The following is a 20,646-nucleotide window of genomic DNA, read 5'->3' on the forward strand; positions in this document are numbered from 1 at the left end:
GGGAAACAACAATGAGATACCTACTAACAGCCCAAGGAATTCCATACACTTCCACCTTCACAGCCTGTCACAGTACGCTCATGGATACAACTAAATTTGAGAACATCCTCAAAAACATCATGACTACACACTGAGCATACGAAGAAATGTCCTGGCATCTAAACACCACCTTCTACTCTACCATCTCACATATCGCCGTAGCTCTCTGATGACTTGCAATGAATGAACCTTAAAAGGAAGCAAACCTCAAATGCTGATGGCAAAGATCTATGAAAAAAGCAAATTCCAACACAAGAGTTTCCCAGATTCTTGCTCCATGATCATGATAGAAGTGAAGAGATGATTCTTCCCTTTGGTTATTCCAGCTGTTAAATCATGAATTTTCCAGGATGGTCAATCACATGTCATCTAAAACCCAGCACTGTGAAGAACTGCTAAACGTGTTCACAGAGATGACCTGAATCTGGGATGAAGTTATGCCACAGGAACCACATACCCCACAATTTCTGCCTTTCTCAGCCTTGCTCCCAGGCACACGAGAGAACCTCAAACAAGAAATCCGAGCCATAATGTGCAATTCACAGCCATGGCCCTCAAGCTTAGTAAAAGACCGAGACTCATCTGCGGCTAGTTCAGTCGCCATGGTTCATTAGATACTTAAGTGTTTTCTACTGGAGCTGTCCCAAAAGGGGCCAAACAGTGTTAAGTGCCATGTCAGGGATAGTGGTTTTTGTGATGTGAAACATTATTCATTGGGAAGTAGACTGAGAAATACAAGAACCATTTCAAATAGTTCTCTAAACCACTAAGCAGCCATGAAATGCTAATGATTTTTGGTTAAGAACATAAGAACGGCCATACTGGGTCAGATCAAAGGTCCAGCTAGCCCAGAATCCTGTCTTCCGACAGTGGCCAATGCCAGGTGCCCCAGAGGGAATGAACAGAACAGGTCATCATTAACTGACCCATCCCCTGTCGCCCATCACCCAAGGCTAGATCTGAGGAAGCCAAGTCCCTCAGCCATCCAATTTCTTTAATCTCACCACTCTTGACAGTGTGGGGGATTTTCAACAGCACTTAGCATTGGTCTAACTCTGCTCCCCCTGAAGTCCATGGGAACACTCCAATGGTAAGCCAAACACTGAATGGTTTTGAAATCACTTTCCTGAGTTTAAACAATTTCCTGTAAATGTACATATTTATGCATTTATAATTTGCCCCATTATATACCTCTAGACTAAATTTCCCATGCACGCTTGTAAAAGAGGATTTTTCCCTCTAAGGAGCCGATACCCCATCTCCCATTAAAAAAATCAAATACAAAAGGGTATGTGTAGTAACAGAAAATGTCATGAATAATCTATAAAGAAGCAATTTAAAAACAGAGAAGACATCCTGAGAATGTTTCCTTCTCATTACAGCCCAGTGATAAGAGACCCAACTACATGTGATGTGCTACTTTGGCACAGTTCAAAGGGTGTCAGATCCACACTTGTTCGAGATAAGTGGAGCTTCAGTCAAATTAAGCCTATACCTGTTCAAAGGCAGCTGCACCGTTCATGCTGGGGTGATGCTGCCTTCCCTCAAAAGTTACATGAAAGTCACTGTGCTGGTCACAGCAACCCTCCCAAAACCGAGAGGGAGAAAAAAAAATACCATTGTTGCCTGCTTAAACCATTAACAGTTTTATGATTCTGCTCCAGGACTTCCAGGAGTTGTAGTGTTCCAAATGAGGACCATTTGGGGTACTGTAATGCTACCCAATCCTAGCAACCAGATTTCCAGTGCTTCTCTTAACTAAGGCACAGAAAAAATGATTTCATGCATATCGTGATCAGGTTTAAGCCATTTAATTATAATTGAAGAAACAGAGATTCCACGTGCTTTGTTTTTTAAAAAAAGATGTGTAAGGTGCCCGGATACTACATAGATTCTTTAGACAGGTTCAACAGGAACCTCAGATACCTAGATTAAACATAAAGTCTTGTTGCTTTTTGTCTGAACCAGTATGTAATGCAGTTGTGGCCATGTCAGTCCCAGGATATTGCAGAGACAAGGTGGGTGAGGTAATATCTTTTATTGGACCAACTTCTTTTGGTGAGGACTGATAGGTCAGAGTCAGACATCCTCAAATGAGAGATCCTATGACCTGTGGGTGAATGCTTTTCACAAAACAATCACTCTACATCTGACCTATCAGTTTTCAAACTCACAGAAAAGATGAGCCTGGGAGCTTAATTTCATAATTCATAATTTCGGACAGAAAAGAGACAGTGGATTTATGGCGTATTACAACAATCTGTAACACACTAACGCCCTCTTTTTGTCCTATAACTGCAGAGGTGTTAACTGGCCACTCTACTTTGAATGGTCCCTTACAATATGTGCTAACAAGTTATGCTAAACAATCTGCTCCACCTTGCATTTAGCTGTGACACTCAGGGTATGGCGACACTAGGCACTTTTTAGCGACATAGCTGTGCTGTTAAAAGGTGCACAGTGCAGATGCTCTTTGTCTGCGGGAGAGAGCTCTCCCACCGACAAAATAAATCCACCCCCAATGAGAGGTGGTAGCTTTGTCGGCAGCAGAGCTCTCCCACCGACAAAGCACTGTCCACACTGGTGCTTTTTGTCGATAAAACTTTTGTTGTTCGGGGGCAGGGGGTTTCACATCCCTGAATGACAAAAGTTTTACCGATGAAAGTGCAGCGTAGACAAAGCCTCAGACAAAACTTTTTTAAGACCTGAAGAACAGCTCTGTGTGGCTCAAAAGCTTGTCTCTTCCACTAGCAGAAGTTGGTCTAATAAAAGATATTAGCTCACCCACCTTGCCTGATCCAGTATGAATTCCTCCTAAAATCCGCCAAGTCTACCCGGAGCAGCATTTGCATGAACAGAGAAGGATACAGTTCCTCTAACTGGCATTCATTAGGCAGATTGGGTTCATTCTCCATAGAAGCACTGTATAGATATATAGCACTGTTTTAAGTGACAGAGGAATAGACTGTCAGCTAGTGGGTTAGAGCAATGGGAACTGGGATCTAAGATTCCTGGGTTTTACTCCTGGCTCTGACACTGACCCATAGTGTAACCCTGACCAAATCATTTACCCACTCCGTGCCTCAGTTTCCCTATTTGTAAAATAGCCAACATTTACTTACCTAAGTGTATTGTGTGGGTTAATATTTGTGAGATTGCTGTATGAAACTCAAAGGGCCTGATCCTGAACAACCCAGACACTAAGTGTTGTGCAAATTGAGAATTGAGTAGCACAGATGGTGCAGGGGAACCAGATCCTGCATTCATGAAACACGGCTGTGTGGTTGCCAAGTAACTCCTGCCTACCAGCAGGAGAGAGACCTAAGAGGGAAGCAGACAGCTGAGTGCCTCACTAACATGAGGAGGATTGCACTTGTGGCCATGTCTTTTCAGACACATACATTCTACACACATGCCACACTCCTTCATCACCTGTATTGCATGTAGTCTGCCCTGGTGATGGAATGCAAATACCACAAATGACTTGCAAAGCACAGTGCAAGAACTTTCAGAATCAAGATCTATACAAGTACAGTACTATGTTTCAAAGAAAACAATACTGACATGATATGAAGTGGATTCACCACCAGTTCCTATTCCCATCAGTGAGAACTGTGGCTAGTAACAGTGGCTGGAAATCACTGATATCTTAATTCTATTTATAAAATGTTGAATAAGTGGGCTACGAACTTCCCCCTTTTATTTTAAAAATGATATCCAGGCACAGCTGCATCCCAGAGGATGAAAAGCTATTCCTTGTGTACAGTATACAGCACTGATTTCTGCAGCACTTCTGTGCTGTAAATTGTGCTGATGAGATTTCTCACATAAATCTTACCATTTGCTAAAATAAAACCCCAAATGGGTAGTAAGAAGAGACACAGAGTTTGCTGATCGGTCTCCAAAAACAAATCTGTTTTGGGCAGCTTCTTCAATTATGTATTTAGTTGGTTTCTTTCTTTTTTCTTAAAAAAGGTTGTACATTTGAGCCACTGGGAAACTAAAGAAAAAAGGTGAAAGTCAGCGCTATTGAGTAAGCCATTAAAAACCTCATTTTTATAGACAGGGACATTAGAAACTTTGTATTTAAGCTTTTCGCCTGTACAATGAAAATAGCAACTAGATATAAATTTCATGGCTTCTAAAAAGCAAAACCCTGTAGCCTACGAAAACAAAATTATCTTTGTAATGCAACTTTGGAATGGAAATTTAAATTCCAAAGGTAATTTTCCATTGAGAGTGCTCACTGATGCATGAATTATACTCGCAGGGATGTGTAAATAGGATTTGTTTGATTGCTTCATCATCCCTCCATTATATCAAATCTTCTAAAGCGGTAGGAGACATCATAGGGATGTTTGTAGATTCCTTGTTTGAAGCCGCAGTGGGGGCAAAATCATATCATCCCTATTGAGGAACAGGGCCTGACCATGAAATCGAAATTAATGCCGTAACAATCTACTTATAAGTCTCTGAAGCAGCCTGGATGAGGATGAATGAGAAGCAAAATATTGTTAGGATTTTATTGAAATTAAATAAAAAAGTCTGACATGACAGAAACCACATTACAGGCTAATAAGGGATTAGATGAAGCAATTACAGCGCCATTGTTTTTGTGGCGCATGATGCAATAAGAGATGCAAGCTTTTGTCAGGATTGCTTGCCTTGAGGCAGCGACTCCCAACCTCTTCAAGTAACTGCCTACTTACCTGGTTTGGCTGAGAGAGTCTTAGGTTTTGAAAGTCAACCCACTGAACCATCCTGGCCCAATGTCCTGCTGCTGGCAGACTCCCCTCCCAGCTGCTCAGTGGTCTCACCTCTCAAAGGTACAGATCTCAGGCAGCTCCTGGAAAGATCTACAGGCAGCAGCAGATGTGTGGAGCCAGAGGATGGTTGCCTGCAGGTGAGAGAAATAACCAGGGGAGGGAGCCACTGAGCAGCTGCCTGTATGAAACCTGTAGTAGGAGAGATTCCCTGTTCATGGTAATAAAAGGTGAATCACAGAGTGTGAGGGGCAGGGGAAGCCCTGGAAGAGAACCACTGAAGGCAGAAAGGGGGTAACATTCTCTGACTTTTCAAACAAGCCAAGGATCTGACAGGCCCTAGAGGATTTTAGGTGCCTACTAGTAAATTTTAGATTACTCTTCTAAATAGAACATAACCTCAAAATCACTAGAATGAGCACAGAACTGTCTGGCAGCCACCAGACTCCCAGCCTATTTGGAGAAATATCCTGCAGGTTGGTTCACTAGACTAAGTTCCTAGCTGTATGTGTTTCCTGCCCTGCTGGTGTCTAAGCTCCTTTTCTCCATAGAGTTTCTGTATTTATCAGTCAGGAATGAAAACGTTGATGCTTCATACGGAGGTGCAATTAGTTGTCTCACCATCCAGTCCACCCACTGGGTTGAACTGCCATTTATATAAATGGATGCTCAGGGATTCCACCTGTTACACCCATCAGCACAGAAAGTGTGTCAAGCTACAATTGCCTCATACAGTAGGCAGCAGTCAACAGGCTAAGTTTCTTGAGTCTGATTTTGAATTGGATTGTGAATGCTAAAGAAACACAATTGCCACACCGGGAAATACTCCCAGACAGGGCTGGACTGGAAGATTTTGAAGCTGATTACTCAACGGTAAGAAAAAACAATGAGACAAAAGTTACAACCGCAATATTAACAGCCTGCACCGTATATACTGATTTAAATAACATATGTGGAGGATACATTTGAAACTCCTATTTTCATGTACTTAACAACCAGGCAAGATGATCTGAGACATAAAGCAGCAGTGCTATGCAGTATTTCCCAATCTACTACCGGGTTACTGTAAGGCATTACATGCCACATTATCTCACAGTAAAAGACAAAGAGTTTAATAATGTTGTCAAAGGCACCAGAATCAGATCAAAACCTTGAACTAATTTTGTAAAATGTAATATATGTATAGCTTATGCTATTATAACCAAAGTGCAAAGCTACATTATAGGGAGCGTGTGTGGTCTAGTGGTGAAAGCAGGGGACTAGAAGTCAGGACTCCTGGGTTCTATTCCCACTATCTATGCCCTACATGAAACAGGGCAAGTAACTTCATAGCTCTCTGCCTTATTTTCCCCAAGCTGTCAAATGGGAATAATATAACTTGCTTCACAGTATGAAGCTTAATTTGTTAATGGCTGCAAAATGCTTTGCGATTCCTTTGATGAAAAGTGCAATAGAGATGCAAAACATTATAGCCTGGCTTAAAACTGAAACCAATGAATGAGTGACAAGAATGAATCAGAGTTATTCTACTGATACACAAGAAGAAACCGCCTCAAGCTCACTCACTCTCAGCTCTGCAAACTTACTGAGGACAATGAAACATCCAAGCTGCCACTGAAGGTATCATTTGAAGTTAATGGGATCTCACAGATGTAACTGAATGAGAACATAATTTGGTCTGAAAATCCTTCATTTCTGGTGATGTGTAAGGAGGAAAGATCCCAGTTTGACTCTTAGTCCTTAGCTGGAATGGGAGATAATCCAAAATTGTTATTGATACCCAACATGGAAACCCATAATGATATTTTAACAATCGCTTTTCAGAGCAGAACTGCCTTTTAAGGTCAACATTTCTAAAGGAAATGGGTAGCTAAGCAAAAGCTTAGCTGGCAAATATAATATTAATTAGTTGAACTATATGATAAACCATGAAGAGGAAGATCATAAGTCTGCCTGGCAGAAGGTCTCTCAGTGACTGAACCAATCTGGTAGGACATTGGTCTTGTTTGTAGAAACAGCTGAGAGGAAGAATGAGGTGCCCAGCAACTTGGCTTCCAGAATCATGTGGCTGCAAATAGTTCCTCCTGCTCTACTGGCATAAGCCACTGAATCACGATGGTCACAGAGGACTGGCATATGCTGTTTTATTAAGATGCCATATGGATGGCTCATAATTCCAGTGTGTTGATGCCTACTGTCCTTGTGCTTCAGCCAGAACAAAACAACTTTGGCTGAAGTTATGCTAAATGAGCACTCCAGCCCTTAAGAATGACATCAGCAGCAACGAATCTCCATCATGAGGTGTAGGCCAATGGTCTGAGCTTAGGGCCAGCAACCCACGAAACCAGAGTTCTAATCCAGACCTTGACCAGGTCTTGCTTTGTGGTCGTGGCAAGACAAAACTTCTCTGTGTCTATTTCTCCATCAGTAAAATGCGAGTAGTACATCTAGCAACCAGACGCAAGTGCTGTGAGGATTGACTAACAAATATAAAGAGCTATCTGTTCTATATCTATCTATAGGCCCCATTACCTTAGTATTTGAGCACCTCACAATCTTTAATGTATTTATCCTCACATCATCCTGTGGGCTAGGGAAGTGCTATTATTTTACAGACAGCGAACTGAGGGACACAGAGACTATGTGACTTGCCAAGGTCTTACAGGAAGTCTGAGGCACAGAAGGGAATTGAACCTGGGGTCCAAAATCTCAACCTGCCCTAACCTATCCTCTCTTTATAAATATCATTACTAAACCTGGGGCCGTGAAGAACACCCAGTTCTTAGGTTCCAAAGGACAAATATCCAATGAAGGCAAATCTGGCATGTTCTCAGTTATGGTGATCATAGCAGTTGCCCTTATTCTTCATTACATACAGGAACCGTTACTGCACTCATGGTCCACAATGCATAGAAGAGAATCCAGAAGCTGCTGGAAGATCCTAGCACTTACAGCAATTAATGGACTGCTTTCTTGATTGCCTCAGAGTTGGGTTATAAGTTACCAAGGGTCTAGACATCAGGCTGGATTTATTCTGAAGAGAGAGAATTTAATGCTGTGGTGGAGGGTGGTAACAGGGCAAGAAATGTAGCAGGGTAAAATGTAAAGTATTGTTAGAAATTTACTGTAGACCTATGACTTGCATACGTGACAACGCTCTGACGAGCTGTACTTGGGATATCATCGGTTGTGACGTGCTAATGTGGTGTCTTAATGGAAACTGTTTAAATCCCAACTTATGGGACTCTGGAAAGCCTTGTCCATAGCTCTTGAGTTGATGCTCCAGGTCTGTTCATGTGATGGAGATATTTCTTGACCTGCCTCTAAAAGCTGAGGGTTCAGCACCTCTCAGTATCAGGCCCAGTTTTTCTAGTAGGAAGAAGGTGGTCTACTTTCATTGGGCAGTCTTTTGAGGGGGGGAAAAGGTGAAAAGAGAGATGGGATCAGGCAAGAACCTCAGGGCATTTGGATCTACTAAGCAAGTAACAGAAGAATTACAGCCATTCTTCTTGACGTATGGTAGGAAGTACAAGAAATTGCTGGGACTTAGGAATTTCTGAGGTATATTTATATATACACACGCACACCTGCATGAATGACAACAAAATTTCATTCCCATTCTAATGGCTTGAGCAAAATCCCCTTAGGTAATAACATCCTTGTCCTGCATTAGTGGAGCAGTGGAATGTGACTGGAATTGATTTGTGGAACTAGACAGTTCTTAATGTTATGTAAGACTCCACGACAGGTAACACATATCCTGAGAAAGAATGAGGTTGGGAGGAGCAGTGTGATGTGGTGTGATGTTCCTAAATACTACTAGGGAATAATATCCCTCTCTGCCTGCCATGGAGTATATACAAAACAGCCTGAAATGTCAAGCACATAAAGAAAAGTGAGTTAAAAGGGGGCCACTTGCTGGCATGCAGGGAAAGGCTATATTAATTGCCAAATTAACACTTCATATATTCATAGTTAATTTTGGCAACTGATTTCAGTTGGGGGAGGCGGAGGGAAATTCTCCTGTCCTTCAAGTTACTAGACATGTATTAGGAATGACAGCCTATGATTGCTGCAGACAGCATCTAATTAACTGTCATTATAAAACACATGTCAAAGCCTGGGGCCTATGCTGGATCTGCTGCCTAATTTAGCTCCAGAATATTAAAGGCCTCTTTCAAACAAGCTGGTGAATGAATTTTGTTGTCTTATTAAACAACCTGGTTCCCCCACAAGCCCCCTCTCCCTTTTGGTGTTCACATTTCAAACAAGTGATGGATTTAAAACCACTTCCTTGCTGGCTTCTTACTAGTCAGCCTTAGAGAAGGACTGGAACACAAGTATGACATGAAAGTGGAAGCTGTCTGCAAAACTATTAGCTGTCTAATGAAACAATTATATCTACATGACAATGACCCTTACAGGGCTTATTTTCTGAGAACTACATCACACAGATCTTAGCTCTCTTTTTTATTAATTAGAGAAAGGCATAAATTAATCTCTCTCTGTCTCGGTTAAAATTGAGGGGAGGAAGCAGTGTAAACTTTGGATAGGAACTGATCAGCATTCAATGATAGGTACCTTGTACCTCTTCAATCTGTGAAGTCTCCAAACACATGACTGCTGGGGTCAGAATTCAGGGGAAGGGGAGATGAAAGGTTTTGCTGGAGCCCACTGCCACTATGACTTACTCAATCATATCGGCTTACTCTTTGCAGATAATCCCAAGGATGCAAAATATAAAAGCCCATAGCCATATCACCTTGGGCCACACACCTAGTCAGATCTTGTGCGAGCACAGTCAGATTTAGCCAGAACTTGGATGGGAAGCCTACAAGCATAGCCCAGGTGCTGCAGTTGGCAGTGGTGATTGATTCAGTTGGTAGCATTCTTTCCTTGGGGGTCTGTTTTGAACCCCCGGGTCACCATAGTGCTAGAGATCACTGTAGTCTAGAGGAGCAATATTTTCGATACGACGTGGAAGTTTTGTAAGAGTAAAGGATGTTTCCCTCGGGATCCCAGTCAAATTCTAATTTCTGGAATTGCATTCTGCTTACCTAAACTCCCCTGAAGATATTCTTCACTTTCCCTCCTAAAAGCTGTGTAGTGTAACTGATGTGGAGTGGAATGATGCTTCCATTCAACCTTTGCCTCCCTTCCCAAGCCACAGGATCCTATTCTATAAGAGGAAATGGAAGTAACAGGTATTTTAGTGTGATGGTGGTAAAGGACAAACATTAGTAAAAGGACTAGAAAAATATCTTCATTCAATAGGAGGGTTGAGAATGTCCACATTTGGGATGGGTAACTGGGGCTCTTTCAATATGAATAATCTGACTATGGATTTCTCTTAATTGCTCCCTCCTCTCAGATGAAAGATCTACCAGAAGAGTAGTATTACCACAACATACTGGAGTTATGTGACAAATCTGCACAGAAAACAGATCCTGGTAAGATTTTAATACCACAATCCAAAGGTTCTCTATGATGGGGTGCTTCGAACATCTAGATTTTGCCTAATTCTTCATAAGTGGCTACATCATATGTCAACAGGAACAGAATAGGAAAAAGTGTGATTCTCCTAATCAGGAAATTAACCATCTTAACATATCATGTTTGCCTTGTGGAAAAATGAAGTCTTTGCCCTATGGAAAAGTCTCTCCAAATGAGTTCTTTTTACATAAATGTTCAATACTCTTCTAGAGCCACAGGATGGTGTAATGTGTCCTCATCTGAGCTGCACATTTTAGGTGTCTGCAGACTGATTTCAGAAATTGAATGAAAATCAGATACAGCACCAGAATAGAAAGGAAGAGCTGATCTCTCAAAAACTACCTGTTCAGGGAATCTTTGAGAGGGTTCATTAATCATTAGGACTTGAAGTTCCCTTGGTCTATTCCTTTGATGGGTATTTGTAAATAGAGTATCTTACTTCACTTAATTTTAAAGGTTCAAAAGAGGGGTTAGGGCTTTGAGGCTATCACTGAAGTCCAAGTCCCTGAATTTGCATTTTCTAGTTAGCCGTATATCACCAGTTTCTCTCCTAGACACCCCAGGCTACTCTTTGTCACCCTTGTGACACTGATCCCTTTCACAGGTGTCCAGGGTTACACCATCGCAACAGCTCAAATGCCTTGGCTGATCATGAACTTAAGACAAGGAGACATTTTAGTTACTGGGGCTGTGATCTTCGAAGATTCAACCTTGATTCACTTCCTGTGTGGGAGTCAAGGGGCAAGACGCTTGGCCTCTTTATGTCTCAGTTTCCCATCTGTAAAATGGGGATAATAGCACTATGCTTCCTCAATGAGGTGTTGGGAGGTTAAATGCATTCAAATGATTGTAGGGCTCTCCGGCAGTATGGTAGTGGGGACCTTATAAGTACCTAAGATAACCAAGTCTGTCTGAAGTGTTCATACTTAAGTAACCTGAGCTGTGCTGAATGAACCCCCTTAAATGTTGCAGTCAGAGTTATATAGAGTTTATTTCCACTATCTACAACACTAAAAACTAGAAAGAAAGCATGTCCAGTAAGGTGAAATGTATAGAAATCTCATTACTGAAAACAAGCTGGTAGGTTTTGACAATACCCCAGTAAGCTTAACTACAAAAAACAGGTCAAGAACTTAACACTTAGATGTAATTCTGCTTGGACCTTGGGGTGGGGAAAGTGAAAGAGGAAAAGAGGAGATAGTATAGATTTTACATAGGCTTTTACCTGCCTCCTCGGCCCCGATCTCCTCTGGAAAAGTAAATTTTCATCACAAAACTCTACTTGCATTAAAGCAAAAGGCTGATATACAATCACCTTGTTAATTTAATGACGCGAATTACTCCCCATTATCTCCCATATTCAGAGAGACTTTTGGCACTAAATTGGTGAAACTCTCCTTGAGTTTTAAACATTTTCACACCTTTGTTAACTACAAATATTCAGCCAAACTCTTTTTACTACAAATCTCAACATATCGAGTGTTTAAGTTCAAATGTAGAGACTGGACATGAAATCTCTCCTTATTGAAGTCAATGGGAGTTTTGCCATGGACTTTGATGGGATCAGGATTTTACCCTGTGGGTCTCATTCTTCTTTACCCACCAGTGTCACAGCATTAATTTCATTACTCCTGATTTATGCTGTTGCAAGAAGAGAATTAAGCTCACAGTTTTCTTGAGGGCACCACTGAATGTCACGGGAAGTGGGGGGCATATGCCTTAGTGCTTCAGTCAACCAGCTTAGACACTGATGATGGTTGTGGAAGAATTTTTGAACTTCCACCGTGTTAGGTGTTATGACATCTTCAATGAGTTTTAAAAGGTGTGCCAGACACCTGTATGCCAGACGCGTAGAAGGACTGCCCCAGAAAAGTTCTCGTCATCTTCAGTTTATTTTTGTTGTAAAATGAAATGCCAAAAAGCACTCCTACCCCCCTTGTTATACTGTTCTTTGCATTCTGGAATGACAGCTTTGGTAACTTGGACACAATATCCAATGCATTTCTTTTCAGGTGTAGAATCAACAGCAGCAAAGAATCCTGTGGCACCTTATAGACTAACAGACGTTTTGCAGCATGAGCTTTCGTGGGTGAATGCCCACTTCGTGGGACGCAAGAGTGGAAATTTCCAGGGGCAGGTAAATATAAACAAGCAAGAAGCAAGCTAGAGATAACGAAGTTAGATCAATCAGGGAGGATGAGGCCCTGTTCTAGCAGTTGAGGTGTGAAAACCAAGGGAGGAGAAACTGGTTCTGTAGATGGCAAGCCATTCACAGTCTTTGTTTAATCCTAAACTGATGGTGTCAAATTTGCAAATGAACTGAAGCTCAGCAGTTTCTCTTAGAAGGCTGGTCCTAAAGTTTTTTTTTGCTGGAGGATGGCCACCTTAAGATCTGCTATTGTGTGGCCAGGGAGGTTGAAGTGTTCTCCTACAGGTTTTTGTATATTGCCATTCCTAATATCTGATTTGTGTCCATTTATCCTTTTCCGTAGAGACTGTCCAGTTTGGCCGATGTACATAGCAGAAGGGCATTGCTGGCATATGATAGCATATATTACATTGGTGGATGTGCAGGTGAATGAACCGGTGATGGTGTGGCTGATCTGGTTAGGTCCTGTGATGGTGTTGCTGGTGTAGATATGTGGGCAGAGTTGGCATCGAGGTTTGTTGCATGGATTGGTTCCTGAGTTAGAGTTACTATGGTGCAGTGTGCAGTTACTGGTGAGAATATGCTTCAGGTTGGCAGGTTGTCTGTGGGCGAGGACTGGCCTGCCACCCAAGGCCTGTGAAAGTGTGGGATCATTGTCCAGGATGGGTTGTAGATCCCTGATGATGCGTTGGAGGGGCTTTACCTGGGGACTGTATGTGATGGCCAGTGGAGTCCTGTTGGTTTCTTTCTTGGGTTTGTCTTGCAGTAGGAGGCTTCTGGGTACACGTCTGGCTCTGTTGATCTGTTTCCTTATTTCCTCGTGCGGGTACTGTAGTTTTGAGAATGCTTGGTGGAGATTTTCTAGGTGTTGGTCTCTGTCTGCAGGGTTAGAGCAGATACAGTTGTACCTCAGTGCTTGGCTGTAGACAATGGATCTTGTGGTGTGTCCGGGATGGACGCTGGAGGCATGAAGGTAGGCATAGCGGTCGGTAGGTTTTCGGTATAGGGTAGTGTTAATGTGACCATCACTTATTAGCACCGTGGTGTCTAGGAAGTGGACCTCCCGGGTAGATTGGTCCAGGCTGAGGTTGATGGAGGGGTGGAAGCTGTTGAAATCGTGGTGGAATTTTTCCAGAGTCTCCTTCCCATGGGTCCAGATGATGAAGATGTCATCAATGTAGCGTAGGTAGAGAAAGGGTGTGAGTGGACGGGAGCTGAGGAAGCGTTGTTCCAGGTCGGCCATAAAAATATTGGCATATTGTGGGGCCATGCGGGTGCCCATAGCGGTGCCACTGATCTGGAGATATATATTGTCATCAAATTTGAAATAGTTGTGTGTGAGGATAAAGGCAGAGAGCTCAGCAACCAGTTGTGCTGTGGCATCATCAGGGATACTGTTCCTGACAGCTTGTATTCCATCAGTGTGTGGGATGTTTGTGTAGAGAGCCTCTACATCCATGGTGGCTAGGACGGTGTTTTCTGGAAGGTCACCAATGCATTGTAGTTTCCTCAGGAAATCAGTAGTGTCACGGAGATAGCTGGGAGTGCTGGTGGCGTAGGGTCTGAGCAGAGAGTCCACATATCCAGACAGTCCTTCAGTGAGAGTTCCAATGCCCGAGATGATGGGGCGTCCAGGATTTCCGGGTTTGTGGATCTTGGGTAGTAGATAGAATAACCCTGGTCGGGGCTCTAAGGGTATGTTGATTTGTTCTGGTGTTAGTGTAGGGAGTGTCCTGAGTAGATGGTGCAGTTTCTTAGTGTATTCCTCAGTGGGATCTGAGGGAAGTAGCCTGTAAAATTTGGTATTGGAGAGTTGTCTGGCGGCCTCCTTTTGGTAGTCAGACCTGTTCATGATGACAACAGCACCTCCTTTATCAGCCTCTTTGATTATAATGTCAGGATGGTTTCTGAGGCTGTGGATGGCATTGCGTTCTGCACGACTTAGGTTGTGAGGCAAGCGATGTTGTTTTTCTACAATTTCTGCCTGTGCACGTCGGTGGAAGCAATCACTGTATAGGTCCAGACTGTCATTTCGACCCTCAGGAGGAGTCCATGTGGAGTGCTGCTTCTTGTGCTGTTGGTGGGAGGGTAACTGTGTATCAGTGCGCTGTTCAGTGTTGTCCTGAAAGTATTCTTTGAGTCGGAGACGGCGAAAGTAGGCTTCCAGATCGCCGCAGAACTGTATCATGTTGGTGGGGGTGGCAAGGCAGAAGATAAGGATAAATGGACACAAATCAGATATTAGGAATGGCAATATACAAAAACCTGTAGGAGAACACTTCAACCTCCCTGGCCACACAATAGCAGATCTTAAGGTGGCCATCCTCCAGCAAAAAAACTTTAGGACCAGCCTTCTAAGAGAAACTGCTGAGCTTCAGTTCATTTCCAAATTTGACACCATCAGTTTAGGATTAAACAAAGACTGTGAATGGCTTGCCATCTACAGAACCAGTTTCTCCTCCCTTGGTTTTCACACCTCAGCTGCTGGAACAGGGCCTCATCCTCCCTGATTGATCTAACCTCGTTATCTCTAGCTTGCTTCTTGCTTGTTTATATTTACCTGCCCCTGGAAATTTCCACTGCTTGCATCCGAAGAAGTGGGCATTCACCCACGAAAGCTCATGCTGCAAAACGTCTGTTAGTCTTTAAGGTGCCACAGGATTCTTTGCTGCTTTTACAGAACCAGACTAACACGGCTGCCTCTCTGATACAATCAACAGCAGTAAGTCAGAATGGATTTTCTACATAGGGATGGTTGCAGACATCACCGGATTATTTTTTATGATCTGACCAACCATCTTGAATTAATGTCAGAATTGATTCTTGTAGCTCTTTTATACTCCCCTCCCCCACATTCTTCTCTTGCAACACATAGTAGTGGACCCGTGAGCTTAACTCTACCTGCACAAGCATAACAAACATTTCCTTACACTGCTAATTTTCTGATACACTGAAGGTGACAGTTGCTAACATAAAAGATTGTAGCAACTTTATCAAAGATTGGCCCTGATTCAGAAAATTACTCTTATTCAGCAAAGCACTTCAGCACATGCCATTGAAGAGCTTTGTGGAATACAGCTGGAATTATTATTATTATTATTTGCATTAATGCCTGGGAGTCCCAGTCATGGATCAGAACCCCACTGAATGAATAGGGATGCTAAATATGGATGGACTTAAGCATCTACTTAAGTGCTTTCCTGAACTGGACCCTTTAAGCCTTTGCCTTTCAGTTGGTTTTGTGGCACACTCACTAATTGTTCTTTTCCATTTTTAGGTGATGGAAAACAGATACTGATGCTGAAGAGCTACTGAAGGGTCTGGGAAACACACAAATTATCAGTGTAGCTACATTTCAGTGACTACAATGGCATCAAAATGTCTCACTTGTGGGGTCACCAAACTCATTAATAATCTGCTCTTCCACTGCAACAGACCAAAGTTTCATTCAATGGCCCATTCGATCTTGAAAAATCCAAGAAAACAATTTCTTGCACTCGTTGGATGAGAACTAATCCTTTCTATCTTGCTATTTAAGCTCTTGACAATGTTTATGTTATGCGTTAGAAGAATTATCTGTTATATCTGTTTCTATTGCATCAGTCCATTCACTTGCTTGCTTCCGCCCACCTTCTTAAATGGGAGGCTCACTGAGTCAAATTCATATGCTTCTCCTTGATAATCACTGAACACTAAACACTAGTTAGCAATACTGATCAGCAGCTCACACACTTACTACAGTTAAAATGAAAAAGAATTACCTAGAAAACTCATAGCTGTGAAGACTGAGCTTTGCCAGATTTATACAGAACCATATCATCAGCACTTGTAACGTCATTCAGAAGTTATTGACTCTAGAGAACCAAGCATCCCTTAATGGTTTACCGCTCCATAGGGTGACCAGACAGCAAATGTGAAAAAATCGGGATGGGGGTAGGGGGTAACAGGAGCCTATATAAAGAAAAAGACCCCAAAATTGGGGACTGTCTGGTCACCCTACCGCTCCATCTCCTCTTCTCTCTTCAACCTCTAAAGTTAGTTTATTCCACCCTATAGCTGTTCCACGCTCTCCAGTTACCAATGACTCCTCCCATTCATGCTTAAAACAACCCTACAGCCTTCGTATAGACTCCTTATAGGCATAATAAGAATCTTGATGTTTCTTCTCACTTCACTTTCACTTTTTAAAATAGCTATCAATTTTCATTCACAGATTGAAATCAGAGCCTAGTGGGTGTGGTAGGAAAAAGTTTTGAAATATTTACAATATTCTATAGTATTGTATGTTCAAAAAACACTGAAAACCTGATAAAACCCTCAAATCCCATTGGATTTTTTGTTTGTGTGGAACCGTTGCTCTGAAGCAACAATTAAAACCAAAATACTTTCTCTTGTGCATCTGGAAATAGATCCAATGGGACGAGGAATAGGAGTCTGATCTCATTTTTCAATCGACAAAGAGAAAAACATCTTTGTACTGAGGTAGCAAATGGAATGTGGAATTCTTCTTCTTGCTTAAAGACCAATTAAAAAAATATTACGTTAAATTCCAGTTAGTCCAAATTGAATTTCAGTCATACTAAAAAATCTAACACACCATTTGACAAAAATGGCACAACTATTCTTTCAGAAAGCACAAGAAATCAGTAATTTAATTTAACGAGTAAGCGTGCCGCTTTTCTGAAAAGAATTACACTGTTGATTGTGTTAAGCAAATAATAATTACCGCAAGTACATACAGTTCTAATTAGCAAGGAATTTAATTAAACAAATATGGCAACATAACAAGATGCATGACAAAGTAATTGTACTAGATCTTGCCAATGTATTCTTTACTACTTCAAAGTTTTACACGGAGATTATAAAGCAATTTCAAGAGTCTCAGGAACACAAGATCTAAAAAGTGGGCCCCTTGTAACCCAACTGAAATGAACAGAATCCAAACAAAGCCCAACCATGATGAAGCTTGTTTGTTTGTTTGAATGGCTTGATTTCATTTGGAGCTTTTGGTTCAGCAACCAAGGAAGTAAATGTATTGGTTGCTGAACTCCTTCAACAAACAACTAGAGCAGAACTCAGTACTGATTACCTAGGGGCAGGAGGGGCCACATGAATTTATCATCAGACCTGGCCTTCAGGAACTGCAAAGGAGAAACCCCGTTTTCTTTTTTCTTTTCTTTTTTAAGTAGCAAGCGTCTAGCCCTTTTTCTTGCTGATATAGCCTTTAAAATAAAAAGTGATATCAAGTGATTACTAAGATTGAAAGGAATACGCAGCTGGGCTCCTCCACTCCTGCAACAGGAAGCTGGGGAGAACCTACAGGACACCTCACTGCATGCACTATTACTGGAAAACAAGTCTAAGTTTGAGCTTTCTTCTGAAAAAAAAAAATCTCACTGACCATCCCCAACACCTGCAGCGTAGCAGCGTGCTCATAATAGATTGAAAGTGGTCTTGTTTGAAGGGCAGGGGCCATAAAACTGTTTCACAACCCACCTCTGCTTATTAAAACCTTCGGTCCTCTCTGGGGCCCTGATCCAAAGCTCATCGAGATCAAAGGGATTCATTCCACTGACTTCAGTGTGCTTCGGATCAAGCCCTGAGTGCATCTACTGTAACCACAAGACTGCTCTGCTCCTAAACTGTCTGAACAGTTTCACAAACACCAGGATTTTTGACATAATAGCTGTTGCTTTTGTGAAGAACAGGATCTCTGTGAAACTGCCCAGCTGATTCATAAGTGGAGCTCTTGAACCAGTGGAACAGTTTCATGAAGACCAGCGTCCTCGACAGAGTAAAGGGTTGAAGATCCTGTTCTTTGCAAAACTGTTACACTTCTGAACAATTTCAAGGGATCCTGATTTTGGCCACAATCGCTACTCCTTTGTTGATGATCAAATTATTGGACACATCGTAAATGCCTCTGGACTAGCAAAATCCATTTCCTGTGCATCACGTTTAGCCCCCACTTTCAGATGCAGGAAAAAGAGCTGGAGGCATATGACAAAAAGCAACGTTATATTTCTCTCCTACACTGCTCACAAAGGGTTCCAAAAATCATGTCAGGGAAAGGAAGTAGCTGACATAAATCATATGGCCCCATCATCTAACTGCAGTGAATAAAGGATTCAGCTATGACAAACAACACTAATAATTTTTACTTTTAAGCTAACAAGATTGCTACCTAGCCCCCAAACACTCTACGTACACATTTTTGTCTTCCTACAAGTTTGTATTTTTTAAGCTAAGGGGACTCAAAAAAATCACGAGACTCAGAATGCGAACATTTTTTAAGGCCAATTTTCAACTGGACACTAATTAACAAACTTGCTTGAAAATCCTCAGAAAATTCAAGCTTAAGTAAAAAATTATGTGCTGAAAATTTGAAGCAGATACATTGTATTTTTCATACAAAACAAAGAGGTTGAACTCTCACTTTAAGTGCAAAATATAACTTAGTTTTAACTGATGTCACTATCTCTCCACCATAATATTAAATATATTTATAGTAGGGCTGTCGATTAATCGCAGTTAACTCACGCGATTAACTCAAAAAAATTAACTGCGATTAAAAAAATTAATCGGGATTAATCACACCATTAAACAATAGAATACCAATTGAAATTTATTAAATATTTTGGATATTTTTCTACATTTTCAAATATATTGATTTTTATTACAAGACAGAATACAAAGTGTACAGTGCTCACTTCATATTATTTTTTATTACAAATATTTGCACTGTAAAAGTGATAAACAAAAGAAATATTTTTCAGTTCACCTCTTACAAGTACTATAGTGCAATCTCTATCATGAAAATGTAACTTACAAATGGAGGTTTGTTTGTTTTTGTTACATAACTGCACTCAAAAAGAAAACAATGCAAAACTTTAGAGCCTACAAGTCCATTCAGTCCTACTTCTTGTTCAGCCAATTGCTAAGACAAACAAGTTTGTTTACATATACGGGAGATACTGCTGACTGCTTCTTATTTACAATGTCACCTGAAAGTGAGAACAGGCATTCGCATGGCACTTTTGAAGCCAGCATTGTGAGGTATTTACATGCCAGATATGCTAAATATTCATATGCCGCTTCATGCTTCGGCCACCATTCCAGAGGACATGCTTCCATGCTGATGATGCTTGTTAAAAAAATAATGTGTTAATCAAATTTGTGACTGAACTCCTTGGAGGAGAATTGTATGTCTCCTGCTGTATTCTACCCACATTCAGCTATATATTTCATGTTATAGCAGTTTTGGATGATGACCCAGCACGTATTCGTTTTAAGAACACTTTCACAACTGATTTGACAAAACGCAAAGAAGGTACCAATGAGAGATTTCTAAGGATATATACAGCACTCGAACCCGGGTTTAAGAATCTGAAGTGTCTTCCAAAATCTGAGAGGGACGAGGTGTGGAGCATGCTTTCAGATGTCTTAAAGGAGCAACACTCCGATGCGGAAACTACAGAACCCAAATCACCAAAAAAGAAAATCAACCTTCTGCTGGTGGCATCTGACTCAGATGATGAAAATGAACATGTGTCAGTCCACTTTGCTTTGGATCTTTATTGAGGAGAACCCATCATCAGCATGGAGGCATGTTCTGTGGAATGGTGGGTGAAGCATGAAGGGACATATGAATCTTTAGTGCATCTGACACACAAATATCTTGCGACGCTGACTACAACAATGCCATGTGAATGCCTGTTCTCACTTCCAGGTAACTTTGTCAACACGACACGTGCAGCATTATCTCCTGCAAATTGTAACCAAACTTGTTTGTCTGAGTGATTGGCTGAAGTAGGACTGGCTGAAGTAGGACTGAGTGGACTTGCAGGTTCTAAAGTTTTACATTGTTTTATTTTTGAATGCAGTTATTTTCAGTACATAATTGTACCTTTATAAGTTTAACTTTCATGATAAAGAGATTGCACTACAGCATTTATATCAGCCAAACTGAAATATACTATTTCTTTTGTTTCTTACAGTGCAAATATTGGTCATAAAAATAAATATAAAGTGAGCACTGCACACTTTGTATTCTGTGTTGTAATTGAAATCAATATATTTGAAAATGTGGAAAACATCCAAAATATTTAAATAAATGTTATTCTATTATTAACAGTGCGATTAATTGCAATTATTTTTTAATCGCTTGACAGCCCTAATTTATAGATATATTAACATGCATAT

The 20,646-nt window shown here is 41.3% G+C and overlaps 1 protein-coding gene across 2 annotated transcripts in view; it reads right to left on the bottom strand.

Moving 5' to 3' along the window:
• EXOC4 (exocyst complex component 4) overlaps positions 1-20,646 on the bottom strand; it is a 585,632-nt gene that overhangs the window by 181,638 nt on the left and 383,348 nt on the right. Inside the window, exon 11 of one of the 2 annotated variants that reach the window (XM_044982962.1) lies at positions 17,562-17,666. The exons of the other annotated variant lie outside the window; for it this stretch is intronic. Coding sequence (XP_044838897.1) covers positions 17,579-17,666 — 88 coding nt within the window. The 3' untranslated portion in view covers positions 17,562-17,578. Of the gene's footprint in view, positions 1-17,561; positions 17,667-20,646 lie in introns of those variants that run through there. 2 annotated transcript variants of the gene reach the window in all.

This window comes from Mauremys mutica, chromosome 1 (genome assembly GCF_020497125.1).
Source record: "Mauremys mutica isolate MM-2020 ecotype Southern chromosome 1, ASM2049712v1, whole genome shotgun sequence".
Taxonomy (NCBI): Eukaryota; Metazoa; Chordata; order Testudines; family Geoemydidae; genus Mauremys; species Mauremys mutica.